Here is a 23,329-nt window from a genome sequence, read left to right on the forward strand (position 1 = left end):
AAACATTTGAAACAATTTCAACCTCAATAGCAATCAAGAAATTCAGATTAAAACTATAAGATTCCATTTTTTTCCTATAAATCGGCAAAGATAATTTAAAAATGATTCTCAGTGTTACCAAGTTTGACGGAATGGAGCACTTTTAGACAGTGATCGGGAATAAAATATTCCCTGAGGACAACTTCGTTGTGTATATCAAAATCTATAAAAATATACGTAACCTTTGACCCAGAGATTCTTCCAGAAATCTGTCCCAGGGGTGCCTGGGTGGCGCAGTCGTTAAGCGTCTGCCGTGGGCTCAGGGCGTGATCCCAGCGTTCTGGGATCGAGCCCCACATCAGGCTCCTCCGCTGGGAGCCTGCTTCTTCCTCTCCCACTCCCCCTGCTTGTGTTCCCTCTCTCGCTGGCTGTCTCTATCTCTTCAAATAAATTAAAAAAAAAAAAAAAAGAAAGAAATCTGTCCCAAAGAAACAATCTCACATATTTAGATTTAGCTGCAAAAATAATTACTGCAGCCCCACTTAGTATGTCAAAAGGCAGAAAACAACATATCGTGACTACTCGTACCATGATGAGCACTGAGCAATTTGTAGAATTGTTGAATCACTATGTTTTACACCTGAAGCTAATATAACTCTGTATATCAACTATACTTAAATTTAAAAAAAGGTAGAACATAGTTGCGATTGATTACCTAAATTAAGACAGATCCATATAATAGAATATTACATAGCTATCAGGATGGACTAGATCCCAATGCACTAAAATGGAAAGTTTTTTAAAACCTAATAAAATTGTGGTTCCTTTACTTCTTTTTAGATTTACTTATTTATTGAAAGAGAGAGAAGGCAGGGGAAGGGGCAGAGGGAGAAAGAAAGAGAGAATCTCAAGCAGACTCCCCACTGAGCACAGAGCCTGACTTGGGCCTTAATCTCACAACCCCAAGATCATGACCTGAGCTGAAATCAAGAGTCAGACACTCAACCGACTGAGCCACTCAGGCAACCGTGGTTCCTTTAATATAGAAAGAAACCTGGTATACACTAGAAAAAATGATCTTTTAAATAATAGATTTTTTAAATTTTAACTTAATTTAATTTAATTAATAGAATTCCAGAGAATACAGGACAGAACCAAGCTCACATGTAACAACACACATACACTTAATGTTTTCTGTAATAGAATAAAGACAACTCAAATATTCATCAATAGGGGAATGGTTAAATAAATTTGGAATATTCACCCAATGAAAAACTATACAGACATAAAAAATAAATAATTTCTCTCCCTCTGTGTGTGTGTGTGTATATATACACATATATATGTATTTTTTATTAAATAGGAACCACACCCAGCACAGAGCCCAGTGGGGGCTTGAACTCACAACCCTGAGATCAAGACCTGAGCTGTCTCTCTATATATTAATATGGAAAAATCTCAAGGAAGAAAAAAAACAAGAGGCAGAGTAGTGTATGCTATATACTATATACTATAAAGGGGAGAAAATAAGATAACATCTAGAGTTGTTTATATCTGCATTAGAAAAAAACACACACGGTGGAAAAATTTAAAAAAAGAACTTATTAATAAAAGTGGTTAATTTTAGGGGTGCCTTGCTGGTTCCATCAGTGGAGTGTGCAACTCTTGATCTCAGGGTCATGAGTTCAAGCCCCACATTGGGTGTAACACATAGATTAGATAGATAGATAGATAGATAGATAGATAGATAGATAGATAGATAAAAGTAGTTAATTCCAAGTACCTAGGAGAGAGGGAGATGTGAGGTAGGCAGGGTGTGTAAGAGGACATCTCTTAATACACACTTAGTTTTAATTTTGAGCCATGTGACTATTACTTTTTCCCCTAAAATCAAATGAAAATTGTAAGAGATCCTAAGAATAGGAAAGATGCATCATTCAAATAAAATAATACCATATAAAAATTCTTCTGTACTGTTTTGGATGACGGAAGAAATCAGAAGTCTACGGCCTCAGAGAGACAGGTAGATTGCTGTCACTACCTGTTCGCTCCACAGGAAGCTGAAAGGTGGTTTCCAAAGAGCTCATGCCACTTGAAAGAGCAAGACACAGCAAGCTGCCTGCTGCCTGCTCCAGCCACCTGCACACCTGCGAGCAAGCCTGGTAAGCAAAGCAGGACTGTGAATAACAACAGAGGCATGGTAACTAGCCTCTGCCGCATCGGGAAGGAAGCTGAGAGCACACAGTAGCCTTTGAAGTTCACAGAGCACTCTTACATACCTAATCTCTTTAACCATCTCTGAGAAAGGTGCTAATTATGGGGGGGGAACACTGAAATTCAGGGGGTCTGAGTGGCTCAGTCGGTTAAGCATCTGCCTTCAGCTCAGGTCATGATCTCAGGGCCCAGGGTCCCTGCTCTGTAGGGAGTCTGCTTCTCCCTCTCTCTCTGCCCTTCCCGCCTGCTATGCTCACTCTCTCTCTCTCTCAAATAAAAATAAGAAAGAAAAAAAAAACCAAAACACAAAAAACACTGAAGTTCAGGGAGGTCAAATGCTGTCCAAAGTCACCACACACCGGGACGAGAACCCACGTTTCCTAGCACCAAGTCTGTTCTCTTCTCATGCTACCACTCGGACCTCAGTTCTGGCCACTTCCCATTCTGGATCCCATAGCTGGCTTCATACTTGGATAGTCGAGCACAGTATGGGGGATGGTGAGAGTGTAGGCCGCATCTCTCCTGTTTTCCTATAGACTTATATCCCACAGGCCCCAAGAAGGAGACCTTTCTAACAGCCTCTGAAGGAATTCAATGTCAGAAAACAAACCTATGTTGGAGATGAAAATGCTGACTACAAATCAGCATTGACAGTGTAGTCAGATCATGGTCCAGCCAGAGGTAAACTATATTTAATAAGACGTTCTGATGAGTGAAGGCTCCAGTTGTTTCCTTACCTGGAATCAAAGAAGGTGCCATCCAGAAGGGTGCCATTGTAATGATACCTGAGAAAGTCCCCACTTTGACTTCGCCGCTCACAGTTTTCTGGGACCACCTTATTCTCAATGGAAATGCCATCCTTGGGGTTATGGAGGTCCAGTAACGCAACATCAAACACCAGTGACGCCTGTCCAGGAATGTCTTTCCCTAGAGTAGAACGGAGGAAGATGATGCAATCAGGACACAAGATTTAGGAAGTACTTTTTTTTTTTGAAAAGATTTTATTTACCGTATGGTGACTAACATAATAAAAAATATTACTATAAAAAAAGATGTTATTTATTTATTTGTCAGAGAGAGAGAGAGAGAGAGAGCACAAGCAGGGGGAGCAGCAGGCAGAGGGAGAAGCAGGCTCCCGCTGAGCAAGGAGCCTGATGCGGACTCAATCCCAGGACCTGGGATCATGACCTGAGCCGAAGGCAGACGCTGAGCCACCCAGGCATCCCTAGGAAGTACTTTTAACTACAACTGAACTCCCATTGTGTTGGTGTTACTCATTCCTTGAAGTTTCCAAGACAAGGAAATAAATGTTCTTTCACATGTTGGGTGGTCCCCCCTAGTGTCCAACTATGTTCTGTCACCATTGTGTCCACGGTGCCCAACCATGCGCCGGTGGGTATAATTTGAAGCCTGACTTTTTCAGGAAAAGGAGCAGACCAATATTAATGACATGAAAGACTACTACAACTGTAACACCCATATTTTCCATGCTTGTGCTGACAAATCAAGGCTCTGTGTGGGTGGTTATGCACCCACATGCAAACCCAAATACATGCCTCTGTGGGTTTCTGTTTGTGTACAAATGCAAATCAGACATTAAAGGCGTAAATTCTAAACTTTAGACCTGGTTCTACGGAATACTACACAGACTTGTTCTTTGGAAACAACAGCCAGTTTTTTGAAGAGGCAAAATGCAAAATTCAGTTTATTAAGTGCATCCCAATCGAGATATAAACAAACTTGAAGCTACCTAAGAGGGGGGGGGAATGGCACCCACAATGCAAAATACAAATGCTCAAATTGCTTTTGTCTCACTTCCGGATGGTACTGCTTCTTTTGGATGCTCCCGAGAGTGGGGACTTCGTGAATATCTGCAAAATGATAATCTGCATGAAGAGATTATTGGGTCCTAGCTCATCAAGCAAAGATCAACATCAACCAATAGATAAAGGAAGTTAACTGACAAACCACCTACCTCAACACTTGCCATCTGTAACACCCTGCAAAGGAGTGGGCCTGGGCAAGTGAATGGCACAGCACACCAACCCTGAGTCCCTTCAATCGGCTCTTCCGCGAGGCCCACCCCTGCTCCTTCCCCTCAGGGGATAATGAAATCTGCTGAAAGTGGCTGCTGAGTCAGCCTCTGGAATGTAAGGTGTGGCCAATCCCCGAAGTGTGAAGTGTGCGCATGGGGGTGTGTGTGACAGAATAGGAATCTTTTGGACTTTTCTGTATTTTTTAATTTAGGAGAAGAAAGCAAGCCTTAAGATTAACTCCAGAGTTTAAATTTTTCTAGCAGTATCAGGTACTAATTGAATATTCCGTTTTTTAATAACAACTTTATCAAGATATAATTTCCATACCATACAATTCACCTATTTAAAGTTACATCTGGGGCGGCTGGGTGGCTCAGTCAGTTAAACAAATGACTCTTGATTCTGGCTCAGGTCATGATTTCAGAGTCGTGAGATCAAGCCCCGAGTCAGACTCCACACTGGGTATGGAGCTTTCTTAAGATTCTCTCTCTCCTTCTCCCTCTCCCTCTGCCCCTCCCCACCCTCTCTAAAATAAATAAATAGATAGATAGACAGATAGATAGATAAATAAAGAAATAAAGTTATACCTGGATAGCTGAGCACAGTATTAAAGTATTAAATAATAACTACTTCAAATGAACTATTTTAAATATTTAATGTATTATTTATTTAAAATAAATAAATATGTATTATTTATTTAAAATGAATAAATAAACAATACAATTTATTTATTTTAAATAAATAATACTCCTCAAATTAGGCCAGCCATCTGGTTTTACTGTGTATGATGTGTGCATCTGGATAACGTCGAAAGGATTTGAGAGCCAAGGGAAATGAACTTCCACTGGCTAAGGATGAGACCACTTGAGTATCAATCAGAATAACAACATGTCTTGGGGAGGGGAGAATTAAGGCATATTTACAGCAGTTGTTTTCAAATTTTATTTTTCTTTTAGCAAGGAATCCCCGTGCCTGCTTTTTGAAGGGACTGTCTGCAGATCCCCAGGAATAAAAGAGGAGGTGGACAGGGGAGAAGGCTGAGCTCCATCTCCTCCTCTCTCCTCCTGCTCTGTAGACATACAGAGCCAGGAAACATAGCTTGGAACGTTATGTTAGGGTTACTCTAAGTCAGGTACCACAGTCAGCAAACTTTTTAAATGCGTCATGTTTCCAGTTCAATTCTTAACTACATATATCTGCTTGTTTAAATGCCAGGAGGTTCTCTTTGTTGTGTGAGCCTGTCAGTGTGATTAAATATCCCTGAAATTAAAATAGGAATAACTGCGAAATTCCATTTACCAGCCAATATTCTGTTTTCACCCTTCAAAAAGGACACTAGTTCGAATTCATGTTTTTTCTAACATGATGCTTTGCATCTGTCCACAGGGAACGAATGTCACAGGTAAAACCCACCACAGGGGTATAAATCGGGGTGGGGGGAATGGCAATTCTGGCATCATATACTAAATTTCTAACTTGAGATCTGCAACCTTTGGACTTTCTAGTTCAAATCTCATTTCACAGATGGGAAAATGCAGGCTGGAGAGGCTGGTGCCCAAGGTTACAGCTTATGAGGTAGTGGCAGATGCTTTACTTATGAATGCCAATGACCATGAATAAGTGGAAGTTTCCACAATTCAGTGATGAGACAGTAGATGATTTAGACTAGCACTGCCCAACGGAACTTCCTACAGTGATGGAAGTGCTCTGTATCTGCGCGGCCCAGGACAGTAGCCCTCAGCAACATATGGCTCTGAAGTACATGAAATGTGGCAGTGTGGTTAAGGCACAGAATTTTAGATTTTACTTAATTTTAATTTATTTTAAATTTAGCTATAAATAGCCTTATGTTGCTAGTGGCTACTCTATTGGACAGTGCAAGTCTAGACCAAAAGGTCTGGCAGGTTTCCTGTGCTAAGCTGAATTCATCACAGCAATAAAAATAAGGACAGATGAGGGGCACCTGGCTGGCTTAGTCCGAAGAGCACACGACTCTTGATCTTAGGGTTGTGAGTGGGGGCTCCACACTGGGTATAGAGATTACTTAAAAATAAAATCTTTACGGGTACCTGGATGGCTCCTTGGGTTAAGTTCTGCCTTAGGTTCAGGTCATGATCCCAGGGTCTTGGGATCCAGCCCTGAGTCAGGCTTCCTGCTCAGCAGGGAGTTTGCTTCTCCCGCTCCCTCTGCAGCACCGCCTGTTTGTGCTCTCTCGCCCTCTCTCTCTCTCTCTCTCAAATAAATACACAAAATATTTAAAAATAAATAAATAGGGGCGCCTAGGTGGCTCAGTCGGTTAAGCATCTGCCTTCAGCTCAGGTCGTGGTCCCAGGGTCCTGGGATCGAGCCCCGCATCAGGCTCCCTGCGGAGCAGGGAGCCTGCCTCTCCCTCTCCCTCTGCAGCTCTGCCTACTTCTGCTCTCTATCTCTCTGTCAAATAAATAAAAACAAACAAATAAATAAATAATAAAATAAAAAACCTAAAAATCAAACAAACAAATAAATAAATAAATAAAATCTTAAAAAAAAAAAAAAAAAGCACAGATGGGAGCAGCTTTAAGAATGAGAAAGACTTACCATCTCCATCTTCTCCATAGGCCAGAAAAGGAGGTATGGTGATGATGCGCTTTTCCCCCACACACATCCCCAACAGCCCTTTATCCATTCCAGGAATCAGCCAGCCAATGCCCACATATGTATCATATGTTTTCATGCGATTATGACTGAAGACCAATGAGAAAGAGGGAAAGTTCCATGCTATTGAGGGTGTTTCCAACTCATTCCTCCATAAGGTTTTAGGTACCAAATTATCAGCTAAATTGTGAAACTATACCCATCCCTGACAATGGGCATTTTTTGATCTTTGTTCCCAAAGACAGCATTAGTCCTCAAAGTTAGAAAAAATGAAAATCATGTAAGTAAATTACAGTGATTCACAAAAACAGGACTGCTACTCTATCTAAGCCAATACACTACAATGACAGGAAAGCCCTAAGGGTTTGCTGTTCTCTAGCTTAGCGCCTTACTCCTTGCACTTGTCTATAGCTTCATAAACATTCAGCCTTCCCCTCTTCCTTCCATGGAAAAACTATAAAGGTGGATCCAAAAAAATGCATGAACCTACATAGAAATAGGGCCCTTCACTTAATGATGAGCTCCCAAGACACTGTTAATTTAGATAAACATTGTTCTTACATTTCTGTAAAATGTATTAAAATTTTGACTCTGGCTTTACAGAGCATGACACATTGACCAAAAGCCGTGAGCAAAGGAGTTGGTGCTGATGGAAATCTGAAGAGTCTCTCTTCTGGTTTCTCCATGGGCATAAAAAGCAGGTGAGACAGAAGGAACTAAGGGGCACTTCACCGATATTACCTTGAATGGCAGCACCTACCTTGAATCAAACAGTGTCCCATCCAAGAACGTCCCATTGTAGTGATACCTTACAAAATCAGACACCTGGATGGTCCGAGGGCAACTGGGGGGTGTGAAATAAGTGTGAACCTGAACTTGATCTTCAGAATTCCAAATGTCCATCAGAAGTACATCAAAATGAAGAACTGAATCTGGGGGGATCACACCAGCTAAAAATTAAAGAGAATTCACACTGAGAAGCTGCTGCCTTTCAGGCCAGACGAATAAACACCTAGGATGCTGCCCAGATGTTCAAGGGGGGTCACTGAACACTTCCCAAATGGGCCATGCTCCCTCCCTCTTTCCTCCAAATAAAATTGAGAGAAATGAGAAAAAAATGGTCTTCCTCTCAACAAGGGAGACATTCAATACACCTGTGTTAATAACAACTTCTTTTTTATCTAGAAGAAATAAACCAAAGATGAAATTTTAGCTGTGTGTGTGTGTGTGTGTTCACTGCTTCTCATTTTCCTTGATTTAAAGCTTCTGCAGATTCTCTGGTCTGCCTGACTGAATACCCTTCAAACGTTCTGGTGGTTTCTGCAGATGTGTTTACAAGCATGGAACAAAAACTTACAAACTCCTTCACTTCCATAGGCAAGCTTTGGGGGGATCTTCACAAAGCGCCTCTCGTTTACACACATCCCAACCAGAGCTTGGTCCATGCCTGCAATCAGTTGTCCTTTTCCCACAAACACGTTGAAAGTGGAGTCTCTGTCATAGCTGAAGACCCAAGACACAGAGAAGAAGAAAAGTACAAGTTAAACCTTCCCTTAGTGAAACCAATCAGTGAAAATGCAACCATGGACAGAGGGAGGTCACTGGAAAGCCAACACAGCCTGTAGAGAAGATACTGGCACAGGAAATGTCTTCACTAACGGCACTCGCAGGGTTGGAATTTTTAATTACTTTGCATATTGCCAGCAATTCTAGTTAGATAAGTAACCCTCCTTACATATATCATTTTGCGAAGTAGCTACCAATACTTCCACTAAACAAGTGTGTTCCATTTCCACATGATTGGTATTTAAAAGTAACAACATAAGATACTAACGCTCCAGTTAACATATATACCTGATTGTTCTTTTCTTTTCCCCTTAGGTCTATACAGCATGGTGTAGCATAAAGGATACTTAAACTCTCTTAAACTGTTTCCTCCACCTCAAAGTGGGAGTAACAATAACAGCCATCCCAAGATCTATATGATACTATAATCTGAAAAGGGCTCGGAAAACCTCAGAGTTATGTCAATATTACTATAATTATTACAGGTAATGGAAAGTCTAATATGTTCTTGAAATCACGAACACATGCGATTTAAAGGCTGACTGGTGATAGCCTTAGGTTGGAAGATAAATAATGGAACTTGTGGCCAACATCCATGCTCTCATCCTCTTTAATGTCAAATTCTGCAACCAACAAGGGTTTGCCCATTAGGAGACTGTGCTAGGTGCTTTGGGGGGACATAAAAAAGTCTAAGGCATGGATTTTGCCTATTTAAAAAAAAACAAACAAACCTAGCAGAGATACCCAGAGAGTTTCAAATACTGTGTTTAGGAAAATAACTATAGGGCTTGGTTTATAATAATGAAACACTGGAAATAACAGAAATTTCAAAGGTATGGCACTGACTGCATTTAAGGCAAGGTCATATAATAAAACACTCCATGGCCATTCAAAAATACTAGATTTATATCCACTGGCACAGAAGGACATATCTAGTAACAGACAAGTGCAGGTTACAGAGCCACAGTATAAAATAATTCCATTTACATGTGTAGGTGCATATGAAGAAATCCACTAGGTGACACATAAAAACATTACCAATGGTAATTTATGAGTAAGGGATTTCAGGTGGTTTAATTCTCTCTTAATTTCAAAAAATGATCATGTAATATTCATGTAAGAAAATATTAAGATCTGTCGGGGAGGCGCCTGGGTGGCTCGGCTGGTTGTGTCCCACTCTTGATTCTGGCTCAGGTCATGATCTTAGGGTCATGGGATGGAGCCCTGCATTGAGTCTTCTTGAGATTCTGTCTCTCCCTCTCCCTCTGCCCCTCCTCGCATGTTCTCTCTCCCAAATAAATAAATAAAATCTAAAAAAAAAAAAAAAAAGCTGTTGGAATTTACCTCATCAGGATGTGCTGCCCTTCATTCGGTACAATACTTCCTCATTTTCCCTAATAAACAGCTTGGAAAAGCAGCACAGTCCACTTCACCACCCGTCCGGGCAGCTTCCTCAGACCTGCCTCCTTTTTTTCTTCCTCCTCCTAGTTTTACAACTCATTTTAATAGCCTTCCTTTTCGCAGGGTCAGGGAAAAGAGAGCAAGATTCCCAGTTCAGGTCAGCAAGCCAGAGGACAAAAACACATGGTCAGCTTTGTGCCCGAGACAGCTTTACACCTCCACCCTCTACCTCCAGGGACCAACAGCCGCCGCCTGGGATGCCAGCTCTTCGATTTCACTTGGCTGGGGACTTGCCAGGCCCTGAACCGTCAACCAGCCGGTAGGTGTATGTTAATAATGAACCTGAACCGGAAGCTTCAAAGACATCCCAGGTACAGAACATGAGCAAACAGCGACAATGCACAGGCTGGAAACCATTTATAAATAAGTCTTTCATCCACGGAACCCGAACACAGTTCCCAAAATTAATGAGATTTTTTAATAATAACTATTTAGAGAGTGTTTATGATGTGTCGGGCACGGTGGCAAACTAAGCTTTTCCACCTGCTATCCCCATTTAATCGTCACACGACACTTCAAGGCAGGTGCTGATACTCAGGCTCCTTGGAGGTGAAAGGATCTCCCAAGCTCGCAAAGTTAACGAAGTGGGCAAAAAGCTAGAACCCAGGTCGACCTGACCCTTCACCTCCTAGCGCAGGGCCTCCCCCTGGGTGGTATATAAAGACTGCTGTTGTCGTGCAGTATTAATATCTTCATTTGACTGCCTAAGCAAAGTGCTAAAAACAAACAAAAATACACCTTTCTGAAAGAACAGTTATAATTTACATATGTGAGAAACTAACAATGCAAGACTAGTCTCATCTCCTGCTTAAAACTGACCATCTGGAAAAATAAAGTCGCTCTGAGTAAATCTGTGCTGATCAGCACAACTGGCGCAAGTTCACATGCAGCGCCAAGCCCAGAACTGGTTATGAAAATTGTTTCTGCAAGCTCCGGAACAGGCACTTAATATAACCGGTCCCCGTATCTGGCTGATTTACACCTTTTGCAGATGTCCCAGTTGAGGTCCTGCAAGAAACAGATGATACACCCAAGCTAGGCAGCTCCAGGGAAGTTTCATGAAGGGACTGTCTGCAAAAGAGTGTGCAGGGTGCAGAGAACACAGGGACAATGTGGTATCTCTGGGGACAAGTAGGGAGTGCTGTTGTCAAACCTGGGCTTGAAGGATCCAGGGACAGAGAAGGTTCAGGGCCACCTGACAGAGGCTTAGCTAGGACCTCCGGTCTAGGGACACAAACTTTGGTGGACACTCTACAGGTAAGGAGCCAAGGGAATAAATATCTCCATCTCACCCTCCTCTCTATCTGCTGAAACCACCCAGAAGCCAGATGACGAGGGGGTCACTGATACAACCCCTACTAAGTACATGTAGTTCATACAGCCTCACAGAGCAAAAAGCAAATAGATCAGAAGGAGAGGGGACCTAGAAAAGCAAATGGAAATCATCTAGCGCATCCAACACCCCTCTTTCCTCTCCGTCCGCTTCTTTTTCTCCCCTGCTCATTCATTGCTGTAAACCCTTTGATTGCTTCTACTTTCTCTTGCCCCAAGGGGGTGATGGGAGGTGGCTGCAGCATCCCCTGATGATGCTCTTCAAGTTTACTGGCCCAAGGATCACTAAGACAGTAGCCATCACATAAAACCCATCATACGCAAGTCATTAAACCGTCTACACATGAGCACGCATGATCTTGCAGCATGGTCCTCAGGATGAGTAACTACCCCTGTGGCTGCATTCCTGAAGCATAAATACTGTGGCTCTATTTCTAAACATAGGTTTCAATCTGCAGTGAGGATGAACTTTTAAAAGAACATATGTCGGGGCGCCTGGGTGGCTCAGTCGGTTAAGCGTCTGCCTTCGGCTCAGGGCGTGATCCCAGGGTCCTGGAATCGAGTTCCGTGTCGGGCTCCCTGCTTGTCCCTCTCCCTCTGCCTCTCACCCTCGCTGGTGGTCTCTCTTGCTCATTCTCTCTCTCTTAAATAAATAAAATCTTAAAAAAAAAAGAAGAAGAAGAACATATGTCATGGGGAGTCAAGCTGCCTCAGCATGCAACTCTTGATCTTGGGGTCATGAGTTCAAGCCCCACATTGGGTGTAGAGATTACTTAAATAAATAAATATTAAAAATAGATAAATAAAAATAAAAGGACATATATCAAACTGAACATACTCCCTCCCCAGAGTCCCCAAAGCCCATTCCTTCCCCAAATTCCTACACTCCTCTTTGTGGGGGGAAAAAAATCTGACTTTTCTGACTCCCACCTCTCTCCCCACATCACTTGCTCTCAAAGGTGACTCTGGGCTTCCCAGACCCTTTGCCCAAGATTATTTCCCCCAAACAACACCTCTACCAGCTGCTAATGAGCCGTGGCAGAGGGGAAAAGTAAGCCCTTAATGAACTGACAAACAGTCTATCAGCTACCAGATGGAAAATGAACACAGCAACAGAGGGAGAGAGAGAAGGTGAGGGAGAAAAGAGGAAGGATTAAGAATGGAGAGGAGGGAAATGAGAAAGAACACATCCATTCTCACCTCCACAGAGGATCAGACCCTGAAATTCAAGCAGTTGGCATGTTAAAATATCATTAAGAGAGAAACACTGCAAAGCAAAGTGAAATCATTCCACAGCTATTGTGGATTTTTGTTTTTTCAGCAACTGCACAAATTAAAATATTAGATCTCTATAAATTTTATTCTTTTTTTTAAAGATTTTATTTATTTATTTGACAGAGATAGACACAGCCAGCGAGAGAGGGAACACAAGTAGAGGGAGTGGGAGAGGAAGAAGCAGGCTTCCAGCAGAGGAGCCTGATGTGGGGCTCGATCCCAGACCGCTGGGATCACGCCCTTAACCGCTGTGCCACCCAGGCGCCCCTATAAATTTTATTCTATACAAGTTCTCAGCCAGTAAAATATAGCCAACTTAAATAATCAATATGAATACACAGTCGCTCACAATGACTTTGAAATTTATGAAACGAATTTTGAACATGAAAATTAAAAGCAATGACATTGTCTTGACACAGTGTCTGGTTTGTTTGTTTTTTAAAGACAGCAGGTTTTAAGATTTTATTTACTAAAAAAAAAAGATTTTATTTATTTATTTGAGAGAGAAAGAGCACAAATGCAAGTGGGGCAGGAGGGTGGGGAAGAGGGGGGGAAATATCCCGAGCAAACACATGGCTCCACCTCACGACCCATGAGATCATGACCTGAGCTAAAATCAAGAGTCGGATGCTTAACTAACTGAGCCACTCAAGTGCCCCTGCAGGTGAATGGCCTCAAGAGACCCTAGTAAGACCTGCCTGGAGGTTAGGATCTTTTCCTAAAGTCAGCGGAGCCACACGGGGCTAACATGCAAGCAGTAACTTCCCATTCATCACATGGCTTTTCCATAGGAGGAGCTGCTGTGCAGATTCACACTCGTAAACCTCCCGAAGTGAGCCATGTCATGACCTGACCAGACTCCTCGTCACCACTTAACTTCTCCAGTCCACCATGACACCATCTGCAGGGATGCCCAGCTCCCTGGCTCTTCTCAGAACCAATCCTGCAGAAGGGGTAAGCCTTTGTGGTTTTTTGTTTTGTTTTGTTTTTTAAGATTTTATTTATTTATTTGACAGAGAGAGAGACAGCAAGAGAGGGAACACAAGCAGGGGGAGTGGGAGAGGGAGAAGCAGGCTCCCTGCTAAGCAGGGAGCCCAATGTGGGGCTCGATCCCAGAACCCTGGGATCATGACCTGAGCTGAAGGCAGATGCTTAAAATCTGAGCCACCCAGGCACCCCAGAAGGCGTGAGCCTTAACACCTCTTTGCTCAATTACCCACCAGGTGCTAACAGTAGGTACTCAACAAATATTTGTTGAATGAATAAATGAATGAATGAATATATAAAATTAAGTGGGCCTATATTAATAAATTAATACATAAGATTAACTTATGTTAATAAGTCTTTGATTCTTTGAGAACAATAGTTCTCAAAGTGTGGTCCTCAGACGGGAAGCAAAAACATCACTGGTGAACTTAGAAATGCAAATAAATTCTCAGGCCCCACCCAGACCTACTGATTCAGGAACTGTGTAGGACAAGCTCTCCAGGTGATTGTGATGCAGGTACAGTTTGAACACCACTCAACAGAGCATCCCACCAACAGGTGGGCACACAAAACATACGGTAGGCACACAAAAATATTTACTGAATATCGGGACCTTGAGGGTCTGCAGACAAGCCTGGACGCTGTGAAGGAACTGACCAGATGCTGGCTTTGCCTCCTAAAGATAACAGGAACATGTTGAATTTCAGTCACCAGGAGGAAACCAGAGCAAGCAAAGAGACCATGCCCTTCTCCCTTATTGCTAGGAAGGCTATGGAATGCTTAAAAACGCTGGCTGACAAGGAGCTCCCGAGAGCTAGAGAGTGCGAGCAGGAGCTCCCTGGAAACTCTAGCTGGGAAGCTGCTGTCGTCTTCGGTCTGGAGCAGCAGCCACGAGGGCATCTTAACAAGCCCACAGAGGCTGCGAAATAAAACGAAACCATGTCCAAACCAGTGGCCAAGGGCTATAGGGCTGACAAGCGCAAATGCTCATAAGCTGAAAAGATACTAACTGCTCCCAAGTGCCAAGCAGAGACGCAGGAAGAAAGCTCTACGAAAACAGAAGCCCTTTGTGGCTTATGACTCTGGTCAGGGTGACAGCCATTTTCTTCTGGGCAGAACCTCCAAAACAACAGCCAGAACCCCAAACACCTTAGATTTCTTCTCCCCTAAGCTCTTTGGGCAGGAATAGCAAAGTTGTGCCTTAATGCTTCATAAATTCCCAAAGGAATGGAGGCCCTAGAGAAAAACTCACACTAGTGAAACACCTACGGTGTGTCCTGCCCTTTCCACCCTGCTGTCCACACTGCAGCCACAGAAAAGTCTGATCCCTCACCCCCCTGGTTAAAATTCTTGAATGGCTTTCCATTGTCCTAGACAAAGTCCAAATTCCATAGTCAGGCAGAAAAGATCTCTCAAAGTTGGGCCCAGCCTTCCCGTCCAGCCTCCTCTGGCTTCTCCTTTACCCTGTCAGTCACTCCCCCACTCCCGCTCCCAGCTCAGGCTGTGGTGAGCAGCTTTCATGGCCCCAACACAATGCTCCCACGGTCAGGCCTCTGCATTTGCTCTGCCTTCCACCAGCCGCATCTTTTCTTCCCTCTACAACCTTCACCCCTTAGATCAGCCCTGGTCAATGTTATTTATTTTTTTTTTCAAGATTTATGTATTTATTTTAGAGAGAGAGAGCATGAGCAAGAAGGGCAGAGGGAGAGGGAGAGAGAATCTCAAGCCGACTCCATGCTGAGTGCAGCAGGGCTCCATCTCATGACCCTGACTTAGATCAGGACTTGAGCCGAAACCAAGAGTCAGACTCTTAACTGCCTGCGCCACCCAGGCACCCTAGCCCTGGTCAATTTTAATCATCTTCAGGTCTTATCTTGCAATCCTGGAATTCCATTCGATCACTCTCTCTCTCTCTCTCTCTCTGACCCAACGCAACATACAGTTGAGCTTCCTGTGTGTTTCCACAGCTCCTTGCCTTTCTTTCATTATATACATGCATAGACTTATGGACCACAGACTATAGACTCTGGCCCTATACTGCCTAAGTTCAAAACCTCACTCTACGACCTAGTACCCAGGTCCCTTGAGCAAATTACTTGAACTTTCTGAGCCTCGGTTTCTTCATTTGTTGTCGAGGTACCTACTTCATTGTCTTGTGAGGTTAAGGAATTTATTGGAGATTGAATGAATTCATACATTGAAAGATATGGTAAGAATTGTGTGAACTCTACATGAGAGACAAAAGTGTGCTATTATTCTTTCTGTAAATATCACAGTAGGTAATTGCCCAGACTATAAGCTGTAGGGACAGGGAAGGACACTGTCTTCAGGGGCAGGCCCCACACACACAATTGCTGATGGGATGATAGTGCCTCTTTCTAATGTCTTCCATTGTCCCACACTGCCTCACAGTGGCCGCCATGCCTAGAGGGTAGAAAGTATCAGATGACTTGTTTTAGTGGGAATTATTAATTACCATCAGCACAAGCAGGAAATTCTTCCTTATTTTCTAACTAAAGAAGCAAATGAAAGAAGATATACAAATGGCCAATAAACACATAAAAAGATGCTCAACATCATTAGTCATTAGGGAAATGTGAACCAAAACCACAATGAGATAGTGCTTCATACCCACTAGGATAGCTAGAACAAAAAAGAGAAAATTACAGTTGTTGGGGGAGAACTAGGACCACTCATCCATTGCTGGTGGGAGTATAAAATGGTGAAGCGACATTGGAAAACAGTTTGGCAGTTCCTTAAAAAGTTAAACAGTTACCATAGAACCCAGCAATTCCACTTCTAGGTATATATCCACACAAAACCCTGTACACAAATGTTCATTGGCCAAAAAATTTAAGCAATACAAGTGACTATCAACTGATGAATGGATAAACAAAATATGGTACAGCCATACCGTGGAATATTATACAACCATTAAAAAGGAATGGCGTACTGGTATATACTACGCCATGGATGAACCCTGAAAATATTATGCTAACTGAAAGAAGCCAGATAAAATCACCACAAATGATATGATTCCACATAGAGAGAAAGTAGATTAGTGGTTGCCTAGGGCTGGAGGGGAAGGGAGTGACTACTAATGGGTCCAGCCTTTCTTTTTTTGGAGTGATGAGAATGTTCTAGAATTAGATAGCTGTGATGGTTGCACAAATCTATGAATACACTAAAAACCACCAAATTGTATGCCTTAAATGGGTGAATTGTATGGTATGTGAATTATATCTCAGTAAAGCTGTTAAAAATAAAAAGAAGCAACTGAAACAACAGAAAGAACGACCATTTCTAAGCACTTGCCTATGTACCACTTTGCATGCTAAACAGCTTTTGTATATTCATTGTCTGAAATTTCAAAAAAGACAAAAGAGGCTACAAGTATGTTTTAAAAGATAACTTCTGGAATGAGCCTGCACAGCCTAGGGCAGATGCTCAACAAACAGTTCTCTTTGCCTAATCTGGTGATTCACTGGGAGAAGTGCAGGCACAGACCTGGGTTTGTAACAAAGCCTTGGGGAGGAGAGCGGACTGCGGCTGGAGGAAGAGGTCTCTTAACCCTAAAGCTCAACTGGAGAGAAGTTGGGGACAGGTATTGTGATCTTGGGACGGAGATGAGGAAAAGAATCCCGGGCACGGCCCAGGGCCCCAGAACAAAGCTGAGTGATCTGCTCTGAACTACCTCACACCCAGTGCCCAAAAAGGAAGGGCAGTAGTATCTTCAAGCACAGACCTTGGCCTTGGACTGTCAGGGTTTTCAGTCGGACTCCACAAGTTTCTTAGCCTCGGTGGCCTCAAGTAACCTCACTGGCAAAATAATGGTACCTACCTAAAAGGTCTGTTGCAAGCAATGAATGAGTTCATTGTACGGAAAGCGCTTAGAACTACCCTGGCACATTGCAATAGCTCCATAAATGTTAACAGCTGCTATCATCTGCTCATCATCATCATTATCATCATCGTCATCATCTTCATCTACTGCGAGAGGCATCATCTGACTCAAGGGGACTGCCCAAGGGCCAATAAAGGGAGGCGGCAGAAAGACATCAACGTTCACTCTTGGGGTGGAGGTCTATTTGCAGAGTGGCCATTTTACACAGTTTTCGCGTTGTGTGAAAGCGCTGGGAGGACAGGAAGGACAGGATTTGTGCCAGGTCCTATCCAAGACTCCACTCCCGGGCGGGCGGGCCAGGGGAACGTAAGGACCGGTAGGCTCACCCCACGGCGGAGAGATTTAGGGTCGCTGAGCTTTTGGGTAGGAGGAGGGAGAGGGAGGAGCGCGGGGTTCCCGGGGCGGAGCTGGGGGAGGTCCGTCGGGAGCGAAAGGCCTGTCCGGAGAGAGGGAAGCGGGAGAGCGGGCGCTGCTGCCTCGGAGGCCCGGGAGGGCGTCCGGGGCGCGGTACCTGGAGTCGAACTTCTGGCCGTCGGGGAACGTCCCCACGTAGTGGTAGCGCACGAAGTCGCCGCTGCGCACGGTGCGCGGGCACTCGTCGGGCACGGAGCGCCGCTCAATCTGCAGCTCCGTGTCGAGGCCCAGGCCCGCCACGGGCGCCGCCTGCCCGGTCACCCAGAGCAGCAGCAGCAGCAGCGGCGGCGGCGGGGGCCGCCAGCCCCGGGCCCTGAGCGCCATCGTGGGCGACGGGGAGAGCAGCGAGGGGCGGGCGCAGGCGCGGGGCGCGACGCGGAGCCGGCGAGGGCTTGCGGAGCTCGGGCGGCGCGGGTCGGAGCTGGGCGCGCCGCGGCGCTTTGCAAACGTGGAAAAGATTCCCGGCCCTCCCCGGGCGGCAGCCACCACCCCCTCTCCCACCCCCCGCCCCCCGGCCACATCCGAGCGAGGGGAGGAGCCGCAGCCGCGCGCCAGAGCTGGTCTGCCGCGCCCCGCGCCGCCCGGGCCCAGCCCGGCCCTGCCCTGCCCTGCCCTGCCCTGCGAGCTGGCCCGCCTAGGAAGAGGGCTGGCAACTTCAGAGGGAACCTGTCCTCGAGGGAGAAATCGTGAACTCCTCGGGACGGGGCTTCGGCCCAAAGTTGGAAGAGAAAAGCGTTTGCTGCCCGGGCAGATTCGCCGGTCTCCGCCTGTCCCTGGAGACTGTCCAGATTTAGCGCCACCAGAGGCTCCTACGTGGCCGCGGATCCAATTACTTCTGGCTGCTCTGAGAAGGGAGGGAAACTTAGATTATTATACTTTTTTAACTTAGTTACAAGAATGGATTCTACATGAAAAAGACTGAAACCATTCTTCGGGGTTTGGTTGTGGTTTTTTTTCCCCCCAGGATAATAAAAAGAAAGGGAGAGGCACGTATTTTGAAACTCCCCCGTTAGTTGTCCAGAGGTTTTAAGTTACTGTGAATGTTCCCCAAGCCATTAGTGGATGGACTGTGAGCTGGTACTTAATAGCAAACATCTCACATGGTCCCACCCACGTGACTAAGCTAGGTAGGACTTCACCATAAAGACCCAGAAACCCCAAGAAATTCATTAGAGAATACTTAGATGAATTCTTAGCTTAGAATTGGTTGTTCTTATTTATTAAAATTTTGAACTAATGAAAGCAAATCACCAAGGGTTTCTCAGCTTCTATCGGAAGCAAACTATCCTGATACCAAAACCTGGCAAACGGAGAGAGAGATAGAAACTGGGCACCAATCTAATTTATAACTATAACTACAAAAATAATAAAATGTGAGCAAATTGAATTGAATGATTTATTAAGGAAATAATACCCCATTATGTGGACTAGTTCCTAGGTAGGTGACCTTTTGCAAATTAATAAATAGTCTCAGTGTGCTCTGTAAGATGAAGATAAAACATGGTAATTATAAGATAATTTTAGATTTCATTAAATCCTAGGGTCTAATGAAAAACTCCATGTAGCACGAAACAAAAGTCCGTTGTTCCTAGTAGAACTAATTCTATGGAAATCGAAAACCTATTAAAATAATTCATCTTATTAGCACTGGCTATCTATAGGTGGTTGAATTTGGGGTAATGATTTGCTTTCTTCTTTGTACTTTTCAGTGTTCCTGTATGGTTTTTAATGACCGTGTCACATGTTTATTCAAACGATCCAGTTTTACACAAAAACAAGTCAACCTGGTTCCAGTCAAGAATCTTCCACCCCCTTACTGTGACTGTGGTGACACATGCCACCTGTCTGGGCCTCAGTTTCTTCTATAAAATGAAGGGGTTGATTTCTAAGACTTCCACCAATTCTAAAATCCTATGATACTGTGAGAGAGAAAGCACTCCAGGACAGGAAAGAAGACAGATGTAGGAAGAGAGAAGCTGAGTAGTGACTACCACTTCCATTTTTGCCTTGTAGGGTTTCCTAGTGCTTTGATCTCTTGTCATTCTTTAAAAATGTTAATTATCTGATCAAACAGTATGTGTGCTCTTCAACATCTCTAAATTCCAACAGACATTCTTTGCACTGGATTTCTGTAGCAATCTACTAAGGAGAAAAATTAACTCTTAGCTTTAGTGACAGCATTATCCTAAGAACTAAATAAGGGGACCCCGGCTGGCTCAGTTGCTTAACTGCCTGATTCTTGATTTTGGCTCAGGTCATGATCTTGGGTCCTGAGGTTGAGCTCTGCGTCAGGCTTGCCCTGAGTGTGGAGTCGGCTTGAGGTTCTCTCTCTCCCTCTCTCTGTCCCTCCCCGCTTGTGCACACACCCTCACCCTCCCCCCCCCAAAAAGAACTAATTAAAATCAAGCTGAAACTTTTTTTTTTTTTGAAGATTTATTTATTTTAGAGAGAGACAGAGAAGGGTGGGAGAAGGACTGAGGGAGAGAGAGAATCCTCAAGCAGACTCCCTGCTTCGAGCCCAGGACCCTGAAATCATGACCTGAGCCAAAACCAAGAGTGGATGCTTAACCGACTGAGTCACCCAGGCACCCCTGAAACTTTATTTTCTTAAAGTTTTATTTATTTAAGTAATCTCTACACCCAACATGGAGCTCGAATTCATGACCCTGAGATCAAGAGTCACATGCTCCTCTGACTGAGCCTGCCGAACACCCCCAAGCCGAAACTTTAAAAATGATTTCCAGGCCGCCTGAGTGACTCAGTCAGTTAAGCATCTGCGTTCAGCTCAGGTCATGATCCAGGGTCCTGGGATTGAGCTCTGCATCAGGCTCCCTGCTCAGCTGGGAGTCTGCTTCTGCCTCTCCTGTTGCCCCTCCCCCACTGTTCATGCTCTTGCTCACTCTCTCTCCCTCTCTCTCTCGAATGAATAAATTAAAAATCTTTTTAAAAAAATGATTTCCATTGAGTTTTGGGGAGTGACTTTGTAAGGACTTCCCAAGTCTGAGAACTGAATCTCTAGTCAAGAAGAGTCCTCAAGTAGACCAAAAGCTCAGAAAGATACAGATGAGGGGGAAGAGGTGAGCAGGCTTGAGACAGGATGAGAAAGAAAGGGAGGGTATTGTGTTTAAAAAGTAGGGCTTGGTGAGGGGGCAGGTGGTGAGAGAGAAAGATAGTAAGAAGAAAAATAGAAGGTGAGAATCAATGAAAGAATAGAGAGCCACCAAGCAAGAAATGTGGCACAATCAAAGAAAAGGACAGAATAAGAGAAACATCCAAAAGGTCTGAGGCCAGTGGAAGTGTGGAGCAGCATGGAGGAGGAAGAGAAGGGAAACCTGGAAAAGGGTAGATCTAGATAAAAATCAGAAAACTAGGTTCTGTCCTATCCCCTCTATACAGGAAGTTGAAATGTTATCGGGAAAATAAACAAGCTAGGCAGTAAAGAAAGAATTCCACTTTTCATTGAGCCTGAAATAAAGGAAGTCCCATGAATCAGATCTTCCAAGAGCAGTAAACCCTGGAGGCTAAGCTAAGTAAGCTGTTAACTTTAGCTTGGCACGCACTGAGCGGGGATAAAGAAAAGGCCAGCATGAAGAAAAACATCCCTGGAAAGTCCATCGGAGCTGGTCTGAGGCAAATGCAAAGCAGGAGACATTTGCTTCCAGCAGCGCCCTCTCTCCTTTCCTCTCCAGGAGTTTCCAACAAATTATCCCACTTGTACTATTTGACAACACTCCTGGAATTACCATGTGCTCTGATGAAAAATACTAGGCTAGAAATCAGACCACCTTGATTGTGGGACCCCACATTCCCCCTACTCTCTGAGCATCTCTTCTCATCTGTAAAATGTCTTGCCTTACCTCCACAGCGTCTGTGAAGATCAACTGAAGCAATATATGAAGGGTGGAAATCTGCAAAATACTATGTAAATATGAGGAATCGCATTGATCTATGAGTAATAAAAGACCCAACACAAAATCATTTAACGCAAAAAGAAATATACTATCTCTCAGAATAGGAAGTCTGGATGGGAAGCAGATCCAGGACTGGGTTAATCAAGTGTTTCTAGAACATCCTCAAGAGCTCAAATGTCTCCTCTCCTCAGTCATCCTCGGATTTCACTGCCGCTCCCTCATGGCTGCCCCAGTTCCAGTTACCACATGTAAGGAGAGCCGTCCTGAAGGAGAAAGTACCGTCTATTAATATCGAGGAGCTTTCTATAAAGCTCTCCTCAGACGAGACCTCCCCTCATGTCTCATTGACTAAAATTGCATCACATGTCCATCGCTAAACCAATCAGTGCAAGAGGACTAGGATTACTATGACTGCCTAAAGACTAATCAAGATTCACCTCCAGAGAGGATGGAAGGGGTCTCTACTTTCCAACCAGCCTCCTCCGAAGTAGACAGCTACCTTAGACTCCTGAACAAAATCAGAGTGCTGTTGGCAAGGAAGAGAGGGGGGAATGACAACTGGGTTGGCAACTAACCAGGTTTGCCACAGATAAGCAATTACATTTGCTGTCTCCCCTTCCTCCCTCAGTCTTCTCTACCTGTAAGCCTCCAATGAAGCACATTGTCTGCCCTTTTTCCTCCAATCCTACTACTTACTAAACTGTTAATGGAATACCAGTTAAAATTGCTAGAAATAATACAGGGTCTCTCAGATGTTTCCACTGTGCTGAAGAGAACTTTGAACTTGTACCTGTGGGGGCTTCCTGCCTACTTTACTATGAGAATTCTTTGAAATCTGGTTTTTGGTTAAAAAAAAAAAAAGCAGGGGCGTCTGGGTGGCTCAGCCCTTAAGCATCTGCCTTCAGCTCAGGTCATGATCCCCGAGTCCTGGGATCCAGCCCCATATCGGACTCCCTGCTCGGCAGAAAGCCTGCTTCTCCCTCTCACACTTCCCTTGCTTGTGCTCCCTCTCTCTGTCTCTCTCTGCCAAATAAATAAAAATCTTAAAAAAAAAAAAAAAAAAAGCAGATTTGCATTCTACCCTCTAAGCTAGCCATATTTCTTTAATATGTCATAGAATGTGATCTTTCTTTTTTACTCACCATTTTCCTTCCTCCATCTTCCCAGGGGAGAAAAAGTCACTGGTAAGATAAAAGCTAGTGAAATATACATTGTGGACCACCACACCTCCAGCCAACCCAAGTGCCTCTCTTCACCACTTGTGTTGGACCCAAAATAGACCCCAGTTGCTTCTGCTCCACCAGTGGCTCGTGTCCCTGTGCCAGCTCTTGCAAATGCAAGGAGTACAAATGCACCTCCTGTAAGAAGAGCTACTGCACTTGCTGTCCGTGGACTGGGCCAAGTGTGCCCAGGGCTGCACCTGCAAAGGGGTATCCAACAGATGCAGCAGCTCTGCCTAATGTCAGGGAGAGCCTGCTCCCAGATGTAAATAGAGCAACGTGTACAAACCTGCAGGGTTGCTTTTTTTTTTTATATACTACCCTGAACCGATTGCTACATTCCTTTTTTCTATGAAATATTGAATGACAATAAATTCTTGTTGATTTTTTCTGGCA

At 44.1% G+C, this 23,329-nt stretch overlaps 1 protein-coding gene across 1 annotated transcript in view; it reads right to left on the reverse strand.

Moving 5' to 3' along the window:
• FKBP9 (FKBP prolyl isomerase 9) overlaps positions 1 to 18,291 on the reverse strand; it is a 35,491-nt gene extending 17,200 nt beyond the window's left edge. Inside the window, exons 1-5 of the mRNA XM_045792892.2 lie at positions 17,900 to 18,291; positions 8,221 to 8,366; positions 7,624 to 7,813; positions 6,807 to 6,952; positions 2,931 to 3,120 (exon numbers count right to left, since the gene is read on the reverse strand). Coding sequence (XP_045648848.2) covers positions 2,931 to 3,120; positions 6,807 to 6,952; positions 7,624 to 7,813; positions 8,221 to 8,366; positions 17,900 to 18,126 — 899 coding nt within the window. The 5' untranslated portion in view covers positions 18,127 to 18,291. The remainder of the gene's footprint in view (positions 1 to 2,930; positions 3,121 to 6,806; positions 6,953 to 7,623; positions 7,814 to 8,220; positions 8,367 to 17,899) is intronic.
• Between the last annotated feature and the right edge of the window lie 5,038 nt (positions 18,292 to 23,329).

This window comes from Ursus americanus, chromosome 3 (assembly GCF_024610735.1).
Source record: "Ursus americanus isolate L20-20 chromosome 3, mUrsAme1.1.p, whole genome shotgun sequence".
NCBI lineage: Eukaryota > Metazoa > Chordata > Mammalia > Carnivora > Ursidae > Ursus > Ursus americanus.